This window comes from Chelonoidis abingdonii, chromosome 14, assembly GCF_003597395.2.
Source record: "Chelonoidis abingdonii isolate Lonesome George chromosome 14, CheloAbing_2.0, whole genome shotgun sequence".
NCBI classification, from domain to species: domain Eukaryota; kingdom Metazoa; phylum Chordata; order Testudines; family Testudinidae; genus Chelonoidis; species Chelonoidis abingdonii.
In genome coordinates, this window is record NC_133782.1 from 3,623,344 (window position 1) to 3,640,800 (window position 17,457).

At 49.9% G+C, this 17,457-nt stretch overlaps 1 protein-coding gene across 1 annotated transcript in view; it reads left to right on the forward strand.

The window, feature by feature from the left end:
• Positions 1-190: 190 nt before the first annotated feature.
• Positions 191-17,457, forward strand: part of LOC116816834 (tyrosine-protein phosphatase non-receptor type substrate 1-like) — a 78,971-nt gene continuing 61,704 nt past the window's right edge. The window contains exon 1 of the mRNA XM_075072167.1: positions 191-351. Within this exon, the coding sequence (XP_074928268.1) occupies positions 279-351 (73 nt within the window). The 5' untranslated portion in view covers positions 191-278. The remainder of the gene's footprint in view (positions 352-17,457) is intronic.

The following is a 17,457-nucleotide window of genomic DNA, read 5'->3' on the forward strand; positions in this document are numbered from 1 at the left end:
ATTTGAGATACCACTTTGGGTCCATTGTTAGTGTTCAAACGGTATGAACATTCCCTCCCCGTGTTCTAACCCTTCGTAAGTTTGGGCACCGCCAGGTCTTTTCCTGAGCGATGGCTTAAGCAGCAGGGCAGGCACTGAAAGTGTTAATTACGCATGTGCCAGTTGTTTCTATTTCCTGTTGTGACTTCTCATTTTCCTTTGCCAGCTGAGCTGACTGAGCTCAGACCATTGTTGTTAAACCTACAGGGCTGACTGGTCTCCAACCTACAGCCCTGCAAATGGCTTTCCGCACGTCGGCGCGGCTTCAGCTGCTGAGCTTGTTGCTGGGTCTCTCTTCCATGGACAGGTCAGGTGAGTACAAAGCGGGCAAGCAATGGGAGCTTTGAAATACAATTTGGCTGGGCTAACAAACAGGGAAAGAAATCAGTCAGTTAGGGATCTCTGTGCAGGGAGGAGACAGAGACAGATGTCTATTTATAAGACACAGAGAGAGAGAGAAAGAGTGTGTGTGTGTGTGTTTTTAAAATAACCACAGAGCATTTACCCTCCCGGGGAGCCTGGGACATGGCGTTGCAAGGTTAAAGGTATTTCCTGGTGAATGGGACTCGACTCTGCAAAAACATCACAGCTCTTGGACTCTTTTCCAGGAGCTCCTCTGCAGTTTTCCTCCAGGTACATGCACACAGCACAGACCAGGCAGCACACACGTGTCCTGCGCACTTTTCGTGCACCAGCAGAGCTGGGCTGCATGGAGTCAAGGCAGAGCTGCTCCCACATCACCTGCTTGGTTTTACAGCAGAGCAGCAAGTGATGTCAATCCTGGAAGAGCTGCTGGGAATCAGCTTTTTAAAGAGCAGCCAACGCTGAACAGAAAACTCCTGAAAAGCATCGTACTTAGAAACGAGTCCTCCCCGCCTCTTCCTGCATTCGCTGCGTCTCCGGGGGCTGATTCCCTTTGAGTGATGAGATCTGTAGGAGAACAGGGTCTTGGTTTGTGCAGAGATCATCTGACCCATCCGCTTTCCTCTCCCATCCCCCTCTGCCATCCCAGCTTTGATGATCTCCCAGCCCAGCTGCTCCAGGTGGGGAATAACCAGCAATAACGCATAACCTCTTTAAGAAACAAAGTTTCTGCTTTCATGCAACTACCCCGAGTTATAAATAAAAAAAGGGAAGAGAAATGCCCAGGCATAACTTACAGAGTCACTCTGAACAGAACATTGTTTCCAGGTTTGCATGTTCAGCACAAGGAACAAGTGGAGCCAGTTTTGCCGCTGCCAAGCAAGTGCCTTCACCAGCATCCAGCCAGGAACATGGCAACCCATGACCTGCCCCAGACTCTGTGCCAAGAGAACCAGACTCAACCTCTCTGCAGTACTAGCCATGGGATGTGCCCTGGGTGGCTTGCTGAATTCTTTTGATGGGGCAGGGAAAACGGCAGGCATTGTTCTGCCCCCAGCAGCAGCACTAACCCTAAACATGGATCTTGAAGGATCCACTAGAGACCATGGCCACCAGCTTCCAAGCTTGCGGCTTCACGTTGACTCCAGGACCTTCTTCAGCTCCCCCCAGCTCCTGGCAGCACAGCTCCATGGACACCCCACGGCCAAGGCTCCCTTGGCCAGCAGCAGCTCCCTGATGTTCATAAAGTGGAGGGCTCGATGCCATGAAGTGAAGCTCCAGAAGAGGGTGCATGGGGCTGCTGGGCAGCATTGCCACAGGGTTTGGGGGGGGGCACAATCCTATTGGATCTAAGAACTACCAATCCCAACACAAGCCAGTCCAAGAGCAGAGTCTGGGCCTGTGGGCCAAAGCATTCAGCCAGCCTCAACCAGGCATCTAATAGGGCATGCAAATTGTGCATTTCACACACGCACAGACACATGCAAACCTTTGCACATGCAGTCCCCAGAGTTGTGCACAGGAATTGGGTAATTTGGTGACCAACCACCAATCTGCTAGGGCAAAAGTACCTGTTGATTTAAGACATGCCAGTGTGGAGGCCCAGGCTGGGAATTTGCCCCTGGGTTGTAACTTGGTTTTTGTTTACAGCACAAGTAACGTTAAAGATTCAGGTGAGAAGAACCCCTCCATCTTGATCTCCTGGGACTCAACGAAGTGAGGAGTTTAGATAGGACTGAGCAGAGTGCAGGGAGGTAAATGGTTAAACCCAACAGACATCAGACCAACTTTGGGCTTCCAAAACCAAGTCTCCAGTTCCTCGTGGGTGGAGAGGAAGATCTCACCAAACATACTGTGAGCACTTTGCAAATAATACACAATATAAGGAATAATAACAACCTCTTATCCTTGTCATTAACTAAAACTCGCCCACACTGTCTCTGCGCTGCAGGTGCCGGGGCCCAGGAGTTCCAGCTGCTGCAGCCCCAGGGCCATGTGTCAGTGTCAGCGGGAGAGACTCTCACTCTGACCTGCTCTGTGACTGGGCTCGCTCCAGTAGGACCCGTGAAGTGGTTCAAGGGCTCGGGCAGTGGCCGCCAGCTCGTTTATGCAGACGCAGGATCATTCCCCCGGGTGACACGGGCTGTGAATGGCTCTGACACAGACTTCACCATCCGTATCAATGACACCTGCCCCGAGGATGCCGGGATCTATCACTGTGTGAAGTTTAAGAAGGAGTCGCCAGGACCCGATGAGGAGTTCAGATCTGGTGCTGGCACAGCCGTGTCTGTGGGCGGTGAGTACGAGCTCCCCCCAGCCACATGCCCCTCCCCACCAGGGGCTGGTACCAGGCGGGAGGGGAACAAACCAAACTCAAACTCTTCCTGCCCATTCTGTTCGCTATGCTTGTAGCTGAAATAGGCCTTCTGCGTTAGAGAAGACACAGGACTCAGCAGTAACTGAGATAATGATGAATCTTCGCAAGGCTGCAGGACACAGGCACACCCTGTGATTCTCCAGCTTCCAGACTAACACGGCCTGTGCTGCCCAGTGTCACCACACAGTGTCCCGCTGAATCCTGGCTTGGGTTTTTAACATAGATTCCAAAGCCAGAAGGGACCTTTGTGTCTAGCCTGCCTGCCTGGATAGCACAGGCCAGAGAACTGCCCCAGAATTATCCCTAGAGCGGCTCTGTTAGAAAAACATCCCAGCCTTGATTTAAACATTGTCAGCGATGGAGAATCCTCACAACCCGTGGCAAGTTTTTCCAGTGGTTAATTACTTGCATTGTTAAAAAATGTACGCCATGATCCAACTTCCAGCCATTGGATCATGTTAGACCTTTCCAGACTGACGAGCCCATTGTTAAATGTGTTCCCCAATGTAGGTACTTATGGAATATGATCAAGCCATCTGTAACAGGTTGGATCACAGAAACTCCCTTGGGAGCTGCCAACTGATGTGCCAAAACTACTTCTGCCCCTGTTTTCCCTGCCAGTTCAGGACTCCAGCACCCTGTCTTGCTTAGCCAGACACTCCCGTCTGCTCCAGCACAGACCCAGGGTCTGAACCACGTGCAGCAAAGCTGAAGACTTAACTGAAAGCAACTTAAGAAGTGTTCCTGTCTTTAACACTCAGATGCCCAACTCCCAATGGGGTCTAAACCCCAAATAAATCTGTTTTACCCTGTATAAAGCTTATACAGGGTAAACTCATAAATTGTTCACCCTCTATAACACTGATAGAGAGAGATGCACAGCTGTTTGCCCCCCTGCATGCCCCCAGGCATTAATACATACTCTGGGTTAATTAATAAGCAAAAAGTGATTTTATTGAATATAGAAAGTAGGATTTCAGTGGTCCCAAGTAATAGAAGATAGAACAAAGTGAATTACCAAGCAAAATAAAATAAAATATACAAGTCTAAACCTAATACAGTAAGAAAGCTGAATACAGATAAAATCTCACCCTCAGAGATGTTTCAATAAGCTTCTATCACAGACTGGACGCCTTCCTTGTCTGAGCACAGTCCTTTTCCCTGGCACAGCCCTTGTTCCAGCTCAGGTGGTAGCTAGGGGATTCCTCATGATTGCAGCCCCCTTTGTTCTGTTCCACCCCCTTATATAGCTTTGGCACAAGGGGGGAATCTTTTTTTTCTCTGGGTCTTCCCCTACCCCTTCTAAATGGAAAACCACCAGGTTTAAGATGGATTCCAGTTCAGGTGACATGTTCATATGTCACTGTAAGACTTCATTACCCACTTGTAAGTCTTCCTGTATACGCGTGTGTGCTAGCAAGTAAAACGGAGCCATCTACAGACAATTGTCCTGGTTAATGGGAGCCATCAAGATTCCAAACCACCATTAATGGCCCACACTTTGCATCATTACAATAGGACCTCAGAGTTATATTTCATATTTCTAGTTTCAGATACAAGAGTGATACATTCATACAAATAGGATGATCACACTCAGTAGATTATAAACTTTGTAATGATACCTTACAAGAGACCTTTTGCATGAAGCATATTCCAGTTACATTATATTCACACTCAGCATATTTTCATAAAATCATATAAAGTGCAATGTCACAGCATCCCTTAACCTTCTCTCTGTTAAGCTAAACAGATTGAGCTCCTGGAGTCGATCACTATAAGACAAGTTTTCTAATCCTTTAAATCATTCTCATGACCCCTCTCCAATTCATCAACATTCTTCTTGTATTATGGGCACCAGAACTGGACACAAGAGTCCAGCAGCAGTTGCACCAGTGCCAAATGCAGAGATAAAATAACTTCTCTACTTCTACTCCTGATTCCCCTGTTTATGCATCCAAGGATCTCATTTGCCCTTTTGGCCACTGCACCATTCTGGGAGCTCCATGTTCAGCTAATTAGCCACCACACCCCCCAAATCTTTTTTTTAGTCACTGTTTCCCATGATAGTGTCCCCCATTGTGTGACTGGAGCCTCGTTCTTTGTTCCTAGATGTATATATTTGCATTTAGCCACGTTAAAAAACATATTGTTTAATTGGTGCACAGAGTACCAAGCAATCCATATCACTCTGTATCAGTGACCTGGCCTCTTCATTATTTACCATTCCCCAATTTTTGTGTCATCTGTTCACTTTATCAGTGGTGATTTTATGTTTTCTTCCAAGTCATTAATAAAAATGTTTAACAGTGTAGGGCCAAGAACTGATCCCTGCAGGATCCCTCTGGAAACACTCTTTCAATGATGACTCCTGGTTTACAGTTACATTTTGAGACCTATCAGTTAGCCAGTTTTTAATCCACTTAATGTTTGCCATGTTAATTTTATATCTCTCCAGTTTTTCAATCAAAATATCCTGCATCAAATGCCTTAAAGAAGTTCAAGTATATTACCACTATTACCCTTAACAAACTTAGTATCTCATCAAAAGAAGATATTAAATTAAACAGGATTTATTTTCCATAAACCCACATTGATTGACATTAATTATATTACCCTTCTTTAATTCTTTATTAATCAAGTCCCATATCAGCTCCTCCATCATCTTGCCAGGGATTGATGTCAGACTGGCAGGCCTATAGTTGCCTGGATCATCCTTCTTACATTTTTTTAAATATTGCACAACATTAGCTTTCTTCCAGTCTATTGGAACTTACCGGCTAGTCCAAGACTTATTGAAAGTCAACATTAATGGTCCAGTGAGCTCCTCAGCCAGCTCTTTTAAAACTCCTGAATGCAAGTTATCCAGACCTGCCGATTTAAAAATATCTGACTTTAGAAGCTACTGTTTAACATTCTCCAGAGACACTAGTGGAATGGAAAGAGTGTTGTCATATGACATGACTACATGATATGATTTTTCCACAAGTGTAGAACAGAAATATTTATTGAACACTTCTGCCTTTTTTCCATTATTACTGATAACCCTACCATTTTCAAGTAATGGCTCAGTTCTGTTATGATTCTTTTTGTTCCTAATATATTTTAAAAACTCATCGTCCTTAACTCTGCTGGTCATAGAGTTTGCCTTGTATCCCCTTTGCTTCCCTTATCAATTTTCTAAAATTCCTAGTGATGAATATAAATCAGAAACTATCAACTTTCCTTTTCGTCCAATCATTTTATTTATATAAATATAGATAAATAACAGCTGCTTTCACTGCCTTTTTAAACTAGGTAGGTTTTTTAACCAACATGGCCTTCTTCATCGATTGTGGCTTCGGGGACATCTAGCAGAGTGTTCTTAAACAATTCCTAATTGTTCACTTTTTTCAGATTAAATTCTTCCTCCCATGTGATTTGGCTCGTCATTATTTTCAGTTTTGTGAAACTGGCCCTTTGAAAGCACCATGTATATATCTATATCACCTGTCTGGACTTTATTCTGGTTGCACATCATAAATCTGATCAGATCATGACAACCTGTACCTAAGATACCATTGCTTTTAGTTCTGTGTTCAGTTCCTCTTTATCTATCATGACAAGGTGTAATATAGAATTCCCCTGTGTTAGATACAACACTTTTTGTGTTAGGAAATTGTCATCTATAGTGTTTAGAAATTCTGAGGATGTTTCAATCCTGGCAGCATGAGACCCCTAGCATATGTCACTCAAATTGAAGTGCCCCATCCCATTCCCTAGTATAATTTGGGGGTCTATAGCAGACCCCAATTAACACCCCATCTGGTGCTTTACCTGTTAGGACATTGATCCACAAGCATTCAAAATCATTTTCTTCTAAGTTATCAGTGACTCAGAAACAGGTGACGCCATCTTTGACATAGAGTGTCACCCCCTCTCCCCTTTTGCCCATTCTGTCTTTCCTAAAGAGGTTGTAACTGTTGATTTTAACATTCCAATAGTGCGCATCCTCCCACCAGGTGTCAGTAACACTGCCTAGATCAAATGTATGCTCATAAAGGAGCCATTCCAATAACTTTTTGGTACCCAGGCTCCCCGGCAGTCCTGGAAGGTGACTGTGGACCGCGGTACAGAAGCGTCACAGACAAACCCATCCGTCAGTTATTTATGCGCTGCAGAATGGTCTCTGCCACCCCCTGAAGTGCAACTTGTGCCTCTAGATTCTATTTCCTCAGGTCACCCCCAGGTTTCACCTGTGGCTGCTGCCGCCGGGACAGTCTGTGTCCTCCTGGTTGTTTTATTCCTTGTCTCCACTTACTTCTTTGTGAGAAAGAAGAGAGGTGAGTGCAGCGGTTCAACCAGCCTGTTCCATTTACTCCGGGGATATTTGCTGCTCCTAGCACGACTAACTGACCCGTTGTTTCTTTCCTCTGCCCATCTAGGTAGGAGCCCCGGCACAGCCAGGTCTGTATAAAATTGATGTTAATCCAACAGCTCTGTTAGCTAAGCTAACCCATTCTCTCTCTGTCTGACCCAACAGCCTCCTGGCTTAAACCCCTCACCACATTTTGTTCTGTAAAAGATATTTTATTCATAGCATGTAGCTGTGTTTGGTTATTGTGACTTGAATTCTACCTGAAGCCAGACCCCAGCAGTTTGTCTCTATGCTGGGACATCGCTCTGTGGTCTAGGTGTTTCTCAGGCACCTGTTACCTTGGTATTTAAGAGTCCAGCAAAGCAATATAAAAAGCAAGCGCACAGAATGTCTGCCTCCAAAATCACCCCAAATACAAAGCCGATTTCAGGTTTGGCCAAGAACCCCGGGCAAACTTTCAGGGCCAGATTCTGTCCCCGGGATGGGCCCAGCTGCTTTCCTTCTACTCAGTTCAGTTCTTGGGGGGCAAAAGCCTCTTTTCTGTGTCTTATTGGGATTCTCTTTCCCACAGGTCTCAGATTCCCTTTCCAGAGAACACGAGGACTCAGAGCCAGGTATGGCAGGATGCGGATACAAAGGGAGAGTTCACAGCTCAAGCGAGGGGTGCGGTTCCCAGCCTGAAGAGACAGGTAACCTGCACTGGCTCGGATCATGCTTGGGTGCTAACACCAGAATGTAGCTGCAGCAGCGGGAAAGGCTAGCTGGAGTCCTGAGCAGGGGGGGGCGTGACCTCAACCAGAAGGGGCAGGGCCTTTAAATCCCCAGGCCTTTTAAATCACCGGCCTGGGAAGCCAGTCCAGTATGCTGTACCATACTGTACCGGCTTACCTTCACCCCTGGCCATATCGCCAGTTGCACTGGGCCTCCTCCCTGCTTCCTAGGACCGGGCCTGTAGGGTTTCGCCCTGACACGTAGGGGCCGCGAGCATTTGATCCCATTCCCAGGATGTCTGAGGCTGCACAAAACCCAACGCAGCAGCCCCAGCTGGAGCGCAGGGGAGCTTCCCAGCTGCTCCCCTTCTGGCCTCCCAAATGGGTTCACTGAGTGACCCAAGAGGCCATCTGGGCTGTCACTTTCCAGCCTGCGTCACCTCCCAGCAGTGCACAGAGGCACTGGCTAGGTTGTTCTCTCACTGGTGTAAGGCAGGAGTAAGTCCACTGAGGCCAATGCAGCGACATCAGTGTAACTGGGGGAGAATCAGGCTCATCACCCCGTCATCGCTGTTAAAACACCAGGGTCATAGTGTTCCAGGCCAGAAGGGGCCACCAGATCACCCAGCCCGACCTCCTGTATGGCACAGGGCCAGGCCACCAATGCCCAGCACCCGCACACTGACTCAGCAGCCCCAGGAGACAGGCAGAGAATAGAAGGGACCACGGTAATTCCCATGGGAAAAGAAAGTCAGTAATGTGGGGCCAGGTTCTGTGCTGGGCCTCTCCGGAGGTGAAGCACAGCAGGAGCAACCTTATGCGCTATTCCTAGGTGGGGGACAGTCCCACCAGAGGCGTCTCTGGCCCTGTCCACACTGCAGTCGGGGAGTGTCACTGCAGCACTGTAGACAAACCCAAGTTAGCTTGCTAACAATAGCAGTGTGTCCACAGTGGCACAGACAGCAGCATGCCACCCTAGGTATGAGCCCACTGGGGACCCGGCTCAGGGACCTGCTCAGGTGCAAGCCCAGCCCACCTCCACTACACTGCCCTCTTGACAAGCTCTTTAGATGGAAGCTAGCTCTGGAATGCCTACATGTGCTGCAATCACACCTCCAACTGCAGCGCAAACATACCCAAGGTCATCCTGGCAATTCCTGGACGTTACCAGGAAAGGAGCTGCAGTGGGGAGCAGCACCTGGCCCAGGAAGGGGTCACGTTGATTTTCCTGGCTTGAACTGGTACCAGAGTTGAATCCCTTCCAGCCCCTGCTGTCGCCCAGGCACAGGGAGATTTTCCAGCCTGTGGCTACTTCCCCCGTGGCGCACTGCAGCTTGGGTGGCGTTTCAGCCGCTAGCTCAGGTTCCTGTTGAGGTTTCTCTAGAGCCTTCGCATTCTTTTTTTAAATGTAGTGTCTGTGTGTGTGATTCACTGGCAACCCAGCTGGCATTAACCCCTCCAGTGCCAGGCATGGACTGTACCCAGAGAAGTCGGGAGTTTGCAGGCTGTGTGGGAATTTTTCATTGAACGGAACAGCATCCAGCTTAAACCAGGGTATCCAAGTACCACTCTGGTGGCCGAATGTGCTGAGAGCAGAGACGAGATGAAGACATAAACTGCTTGGAGAGCAGGAGGAGGAAACTGGCCGGTACAGGCTGACTGTAACTTTGCAATCTCTCCTCTTTTCCCCCTCCCTGCTCGCTGGGTGCAAAGCTACACCACAACAGGCCAGGGAGTACTTAAGAGGGATAAGACGAGGGCAGTTTGTTCTTCTAAACATGGGGATACCATACTGTGTCTGTGCTCATGCATAACTCAGCGCGTACATAACTTGCTATTGCACCCAGGAACCAATTCACAAACCCTTTCATTCCAGCCCAGTGATAACAAAGATCCTGACATGCTCTATGCTGACCTGCAGCACTCGGCCGGGCTCCAGCAGCCCAAGAAGAGCACCCCAGCAGAGCATTCTGAATATGCTACCGTGAAGGTAACCCAGGCCATCGCCAGGTAGAGGGAGAAGGCAGCATGGCTCTGGACAGCCTCGGAGAGACTGTCAGAGGAGGAAGCAGTGCACAGTCATCCAGGTCACACAAGGTCTGCCCTGTGGGGGGCCCGGAACTGACAGAGTCTCTTGTTCCCTGGCACCTTATTGCGATATCGCGGGTGTGACTCAGAACCGGGGAATTCATGACCTGGAAAGGCAGCAGCTGCCTGGCATGTTCCTGTTTTCATAAACAATTAAAGATTTCAATTATATTCTCTCTAAGTAGAGCCAACGACTATTTGCCTGTGAAATCTGAGCCGCGGCCTTTGAACGGATGTTATCAGAGGCCAGCACATGAACTACCTCTGTGATTTCTGAGGTTGTTCTTAGGATGAAGTCTTCTAACGGTGGGATGCACACACAGGGCTGACTTTTCCTTTTCCCAGGGGTGCACCATCTTCGCTCTGCCCCTTCCCGCTGAACGAATCTGGGGCCTCCTGGCTGCAGTCCCAAATAACAAACCAAACAATCCTGCAGCCCACAAAACAGCCCGGACTCGCCCCGCGCAAGGCAAATCGCCCTCGGGAAGGGAGGCTGGGTTTCTAACCCCCCATCCGGGCATCGGGGGCGCCCAGACTCAGCACCCTGGGCTCTAGGGGAAGCAAAGCAAACTACAGATGGCTTTTCTATCTCTCCAGAGGATCTTTGGCAGCTTTCCTGACCCACAGCTCCTTCTGAGAGGGGCTTGGGAGCTCCAGCCCTGCGTCCCTCCGAGTGCCAGCTTGCACCAGGCTTGGATCCCCCCTTTCAAGGGGCTGCCCCTCTCCAGGTTTGACAAGCTGCACCGGTGGCTGGTTTGGGGCTGATTGTGCCCAGAGGAGCTCTTTACCCCCATCCTGACTCAGGGAGGGGGCCAGGAAAACCCATCCTACCACCGGGCGACTTGGTCACTATCTGTACGTACCTACAAGGGCAGCCCCTCGATAATCGAGGGCAGGGCCGGCTCCAGGCACCAGCAAGGAAGCAGGTGTTTGGGGCAGCTGATGGAAAGGGGCAGCACATCCGGGTCTTCGGCGGCAATTCAGCAGCAGGTCCCTCAGTTCCTCTCTTCCTCTTTGAGCTGCCGCCAAAGTGCCGCCGAAAAATGAAGTGGCGCGATTGAGCTGCCGCCACAATGCTGCCAATCCCCTTGATCTTTTTTTTTTTTTTTTTCCCTTTCGCCACTTGGGGTGGCAAAAAAGCTGGAGCTGGCCCTGATCAAGGGCACTTCAATCTAACAGAGAAAAATATAACACAATCCAATGGCTGGAAGAGGAAGCTAGACACATTCAGACTAATGCATGTTAACAGGGAGGATAATTAACCACTGGGACAATTTACGAAGGGCCGTGGTGGGTTTTTTCTCTCTAACAGATCTGCTCTGGTTCAACCAGGAATTAATGAAGGGAAGTCCGATGGCCTGTGGCACACGGGTGAGACTAGATGATCACAGTCAAACCTTCTAGCCTTATAACCTGGGAATCTTAGGCCTGGTCTGTCTACACCTAAAAATTCAATCAACCCAGCCACACCGCTCAGGGCCTTGAAATATGTCACTTCTAGTGTGACATCGTTAGGTCACCCTAAGCCCCACTGTAGATGCAGCTATGTCTTCTGTCGGCCTAGCTCCCTCCTCTCCTGTCAGCCTAGCGCCCCCCTTCTCCTGTTGGCCTAGCTCCCCTCTCTCCTGTCGGCCTAGCTCCCCCCTCTTCTGTCAGCTTAGTGCCCCCCTCTCCTGTCAGCCTAGCTCCCCTCTCTCCTGTCGGCCTAGCTCCCCCCTCTTCTGTCAGCCTAGTGCCCCCCCTCCTGTCGGCCTAACTCCCCCCTCTCGGCGATGTGGATTATCTACATCGATGGAAAAACCCCTCCCAACACGGTGTGGAGCGTCTACACCACGGTGCTGTAGACACAGCCCTACCGAGGGGCTAGACAGCCAGCCTGCCTAAAGGAACTCGGCACTGGGGGCGGCCCTTTTGAAGATGATGAAGGGGCTGCTAAATTGTGCAGGACCTTCCATTTCAGGGGATCAGCCCCCCAGTTTGAAGGTTTCCTAGCACCTGTGGAAGCCTGTGATATTTTCGGCACTTTGGAGAGGAGAGTTGAAATAGTCATTGAAGGGAAATGATTCCATAATGAAGGGCTGAATGGGGCTGTGCTGGTGCAGCCCCTAGCAAGGGATGGCGTGAAGCAGCACTGCCCGGTGGCAGGCGAGGGGGGCAATTCTGCTTCATGGGGGCCAGATCCTGAGCTGGTATAAATCAGGGTAGCTCCACTGGCTGCAGTGAAGCTACCCCAATTTACACCAGCTCAGGATCTGGCCCAGAGTAGTGTGCAGACACTCAGCGGCTGCATCCTGGCTGCCTTCTTTGCAAAGTGCAGCAAAGTCCCGCATGCCCGGACGGCTGCGTTGGTTCATGCACAGATAGGGCAGAGTCCCGGCATTGTCTGCACCAGGGGAACAGGGCGGGAGTAACCCCTGCACACCCCAAGTGCCAGGGCTGTAATTTCACCTACACTTACATAAGCCAGGGAAGGGGGTGGGGCTAAGGGTCCTTCTGCCGCCCACCCCCTCATCTAAGGGCTAGGCACCATCTGGCCCTGCATGATTCATTGTCATAGTGAACAGCAGATTTGGATGAAGGATACGACTTGAAACCAACACAGGCTCATTAGGCCTGATGCTGCTCTCACGAACCAGTGAAACCCTCACCCCCTAGGCTTCAGCGGCGTGGGTCCTGAGTCACCTCTGTGTACATGACATGAGCAGCAGGCCCTGCGAGCTGGGGCTGTGAGTGGTGCTAGATTGTATTCTCATCACAGACGGGGTTGGATCTGATTTCAGTGTACCCCTGAGTGGCCTGCTGTGCTCATTAGCGTCAGGAGGAAGAATGTCCTGAGAGTTTCTCTGCATGCAAACGAGGGGCAGGAAATGACAGGGGCAGTTTACATGCACAGTGTCTGAACGGGTTTCCAAAGAGGATCACCCAGCACCAAACAAGCAGAGAGTTTTCTGTAGCACAGAGATTAGACTAGTAAGAAATGCGGATCTGGACCCTACAGCACTTCTGCACAAGACGGATCTGAGCTCCTCTTTCTTTCCTGCTGTGTATAAACGAGGAGGAATCCAGCACAGTGCCCAGCGAACAGGCCAGCGGCATTTGTAACCCTTTGTGCATCTGAACTTTGTATCCCTTTCCAGAAAGACAGTTTAAAATATACTAAAATCCCAAGCCCCAGCCGGCATCTAGGGTTTGCAGCCACAAGTGCTGTGAGAGCACATAGGAGCGAGGAATCGAGAGGAGTTGATCATGTTAAGCCAGGTTCCTTCCCTGGCCTCACTCTCGGACAGTCCCTTTCCATGCAATACTCAGAAACGCAAATGCCCTTTCACAGCCCAGCAAAATGACTGTATCAAATTCAGCCTCCTGCTGGTTCCTGTCTAATAACCTGGGAGCAAAATAAACTCTCCATCCCCAATAGCAAATACAGACTTAATTAATATAACAGCTCCCTCTAGCGGTTAACAGGGAAAGTGCTCTCCGTACCCCAGCTGGCTGCCTCTTTTTATGGCGCTTTTGCTACTTAATTGTATTAGAACTGTCCTCGTGTAACTCGGCCTCTCAAGCTGCCTTTCCAGCCCGTAGCTCTTAATCATGTTCAAAGCCTTCTGGAGCATTCAGATTGTGTAATGTCATGCGTTTAATAAAGCATCTTCCTCCCAGAGAATCCCAATGCACTTTGCAAACAGCAGGCCAAATCCTGAGCGATGTGGAGCCTTTGCAGCTCCCAGGAACATCAACAGTAGTTTTGAGAGCTCAGCACCTCTCAGGATTGGGCCTTCTGCCGATGTGAATCATTTAAGGGAGCATCTGCTTAGCAGCACACTGTACGTAACCCCCAGCACATGGGCCATTCGTAGGCTACAGGGGTCAGTTTCTCAGAGGCTACCGTGATTGCGCAGGAAGGAGAGAAATAGGAGGAAGAGGTTGTTGCTTTACCCTGGTAAAAGTAAACTTCCTGATTCACAACTTCATCTGATTTTTTTAAAGCAACTTAATGTGTTGATTAGTCTCTACCTCGTTCACACATCCAACCCCCTTGGAACAAGCTGATGGCCATGCGCTGTCCCCAGCTCCTGGAGCCATGCAGGTAGGAGGGGCAGGTGCTGATGGTGTCTGTGACACTACAGCCGTCTGCACAATGCAGATACAATCTGCGTGGGGCTGGGCACTGGCCATGCCCCCAAGATGGCCCAGTCCAACCCCTGGAGCCTTCTTTGCTGATGATTTTAGCAAAGATACCCAGGTTTCCATGGCTCCCACAGGGCCTGGCACACCACTCACAGTGCCCTACTGCCCCCATACTAGCTACCAAAACTCCCAACTCCCCCCCCCGCCCCGACAGCTCCTATGATCAGGGGCAGCTCCAGGCACCAGCGCAGCAAGCACGTGCCTGGGCAGCAAGCCGCAGGGAAGCGGCGTGCCAGTCACCATGACAGCAGCAGTCAGGCAGCATTCGGTGGCACGCCTGCAGGAGGTTTGCCAGTTTTGGCAGTAATTCAGCAGCGGGTACGCCAAAACGCGGGACCGGCAGATTACCCACAGAAACGCCACCGAATCTGCGTGATTGCGGACCACCTGCAGGCAAGCCGCCGAAGGCCGCCTGACTGCCATGCTTGGGGCTGCAAAAACATAGAGCCACCCCTGCCTACGATGTAGGAAGGCCACATCAATACAACCACCTGTGGCACTTAGAACATCCAGGTTTACTGTCAAATAAATTGAATTGAATCACTGTGACACTCTGTACCTCAGGGGAACACCCTGCACCCCCATGTTCATCCTTATAATATGATTGTGTGGTATCCAATGCAAAGTTTGTCATGTTGGTGTCTTTGGAAGGCTCATGATGCACTGAACATTGTTGACATAGTAATGTTATCGGTTGTAATTTCACGTATACAGTTATGAGGCTGAAAATGTGTCCTCATGGCTTAAAACAAGCTCCGACAAAACTGTCCAGGAACAGAGGAGCAGTTCACACTTCATCAGGGCAGGTATGGGACAAACCCAGCCCAGCCTCACAAGAACAAAGGATACTGGCCTAGGCAGCAACAAATTACCCTAATTGCCAGCTTAACCGTAAAAAGTGAGTGAACGGTCACAAAAATGTCACTATACCTGTTACCTATGACAGCAAATGTTGATGGGAAAAGGCACGAAGGCAAGACAGACAGACTGATCTAGTCCAGCAAACAGGCCACTGGATAGAACTCAAGGACATTGTTCAGATCATCCCTGGTGAGCAAGACAAGTGAAGAAATGGAAATCAGTGAGCCAAAAATCGGTGTGGCGAAAACTAGGTCTAATCCAGAGTTTCTCAACCAGGGGTCGCCGCTTGTGTAGGGAAAGCCCCTGGTGGGTTGGGCTGGTGTGTTTACCTGCCCTGTCCGCAGGTCCAGCTGATCGCTGCTCCCACTGGCCATGAATTGCTGCTCTGGACCAACGGGAGCTGCTGGGAAGCAGCGTGGGTCGAGGGACTTACTGGCCACCGCTTCCAGCAGCTCCCATTAGCCCGGAGCAGCGATCAGCCGGGGCCAGTGGGAGCTGTGATCAGCCAGACCTGCGGACGGGGCAGGTAAACACACCAGCCCGGCCCACCAGGGGCTTTCCCTACACAAGCAGTGACCCCTGTTTGAGAAACCCTGGCCTAACCTGTGGCCAAAATAACGAGAGGACGGGTTGTTCTGCCCATCTCTCCTCTTCGAGGGTCCTTCAACCAAGAGGCTTTGGGGGATGGATTGCTACATTGGCTGACTGAAAGACACAAGAAGGGGAAGGAGTGAGCTTCACCATAATGGCTGCCACCCCCACCAGCCTCTGCTGTTCAAAGACACACAATTCCTCTTTGTGGCAGATGTTACTGTATGCTATGAGGCTGACTTGACTTCCACTGGAGTCTCACTACATCAGTGTCTGGATACACAACTCTCCTCGGGGTCAGGCCCTGCCTCAATTGGGAGCTGGGTCCTTTCCTGACTTTCCTGCATCCATCCTTCAGGAGCACAGCTCAGTTGCACTGCATTTTCTTGAGATCCGGCTGTTCTCTGAACATGAGAAATCCTGCATGAAGCTCCCAGGTTTTACATGGCTGTGCGTCACTGGAATTCCTTGTCTGGCTCTCCCAGCTTTGTTCTTTTGCACCTTCTTTATCCTCACCATAGGACCTTCCTCCTGGTGTCTGATAATGCTTGTACTCCTTATCCTCCAGCAGCACACCCTGTCACTCTCAGCTCCTTGCACCTCTTGCTCCCAGTTCCTCACACACACTTCCTCTCCTCTGGCTCCCCCTCACCTGACTGGAGTGAGCTCCTTTTTAAACCCAGGTGCCCTGATTAGCCTGCCTTGATTGGCTGCAGGTGCTCTAATCAGCCTGTCTGCCTTAACTGGTTCTAGCAGGTTCCTGATTACTCTAGTGCAGCCCCTGCTCTGGTCACTCAGGGAACAGAAAACTACTCATCCAGTGACCAGTATATTTGCCCTCTACCAGACTCCTGTACCCCACTGGTCTGGGTCTGTCACAATATATGTCAGGGGACACCGACCATGTTGTGCCGGCCGAGCTTCTCACTTCGGTGTAATTTCATTCACGTGGTTCAGTTTCCCCAGATGAAGACGCTTAATACACTTAAAAAACAACATCTCTGTTGACGACAGCCCTAAAAGCCCCATTGCTGGTTATCTTTCTCTGCCCAGGTTATCTCTCTGCTCTGGACAGTTTCCTCTACACAGCGGAATCTGTGCTCTTCTCCGACACGTGCTGCAGCACACGCTGTGCTGTCTCTGCTGCTCCCCGTGTCACTGTGCAGTGCTTTGAATTTCTCTCCCATTACAGAGCTGCCTGGCTGTCAGAGCATTTTGGTGTGTACTTGGCAGCACTGGATCGGTGAGCTCCGGTACGCCTCAGGCCTCAGGCCTCAGCACTCTGAAATGCCCCCCTGGAATTCAAAGGAAGACGAAGCTAATTCTTGTATCAAAGGGACATTTTCTACCATTTTCCTTTAGCTTTTATTACTAGCCCCTTAAGGGGGTATTTTCCAGATATCAAAAATCTCAATCTGGAGCTGAGGATCACAGCAGCTTGGAAATTGGAGCCTCTCCTTTTCCCCCCACCCCCAACTTGTTGCAGTTGATGCATTCAGGATATTACAGGTTTGAATTCGATTCCAGTCTGCCAGTGTTTGTCTGTTCTGCAGAAGAAAACATCATCAATACAGATGTTCCCCTAGCGGCAGCCACACACACATCTGGGAGGTCCAGGAGGAAAATCCTGATTAAAAAGGGTGTCTCTTCCCTGTTATAAATCGGAGTGAAGGAAGGGAGCAAGCCATTTGACACATGTGCTACACTCAGTCCGACATACCTGGCGCACTCCAGCGCAATCTGATACATGTGCAGCAGGCAGACACACAATCTGATACCCAGCATCCAGACATGCACGCGCTCAGCCAGGCACCTCTCCATCTAGAATTCGAAAGAACACTTAGAAGTCCAACCACACATGTTCTGTACAGAGCTGAAACCCCTCT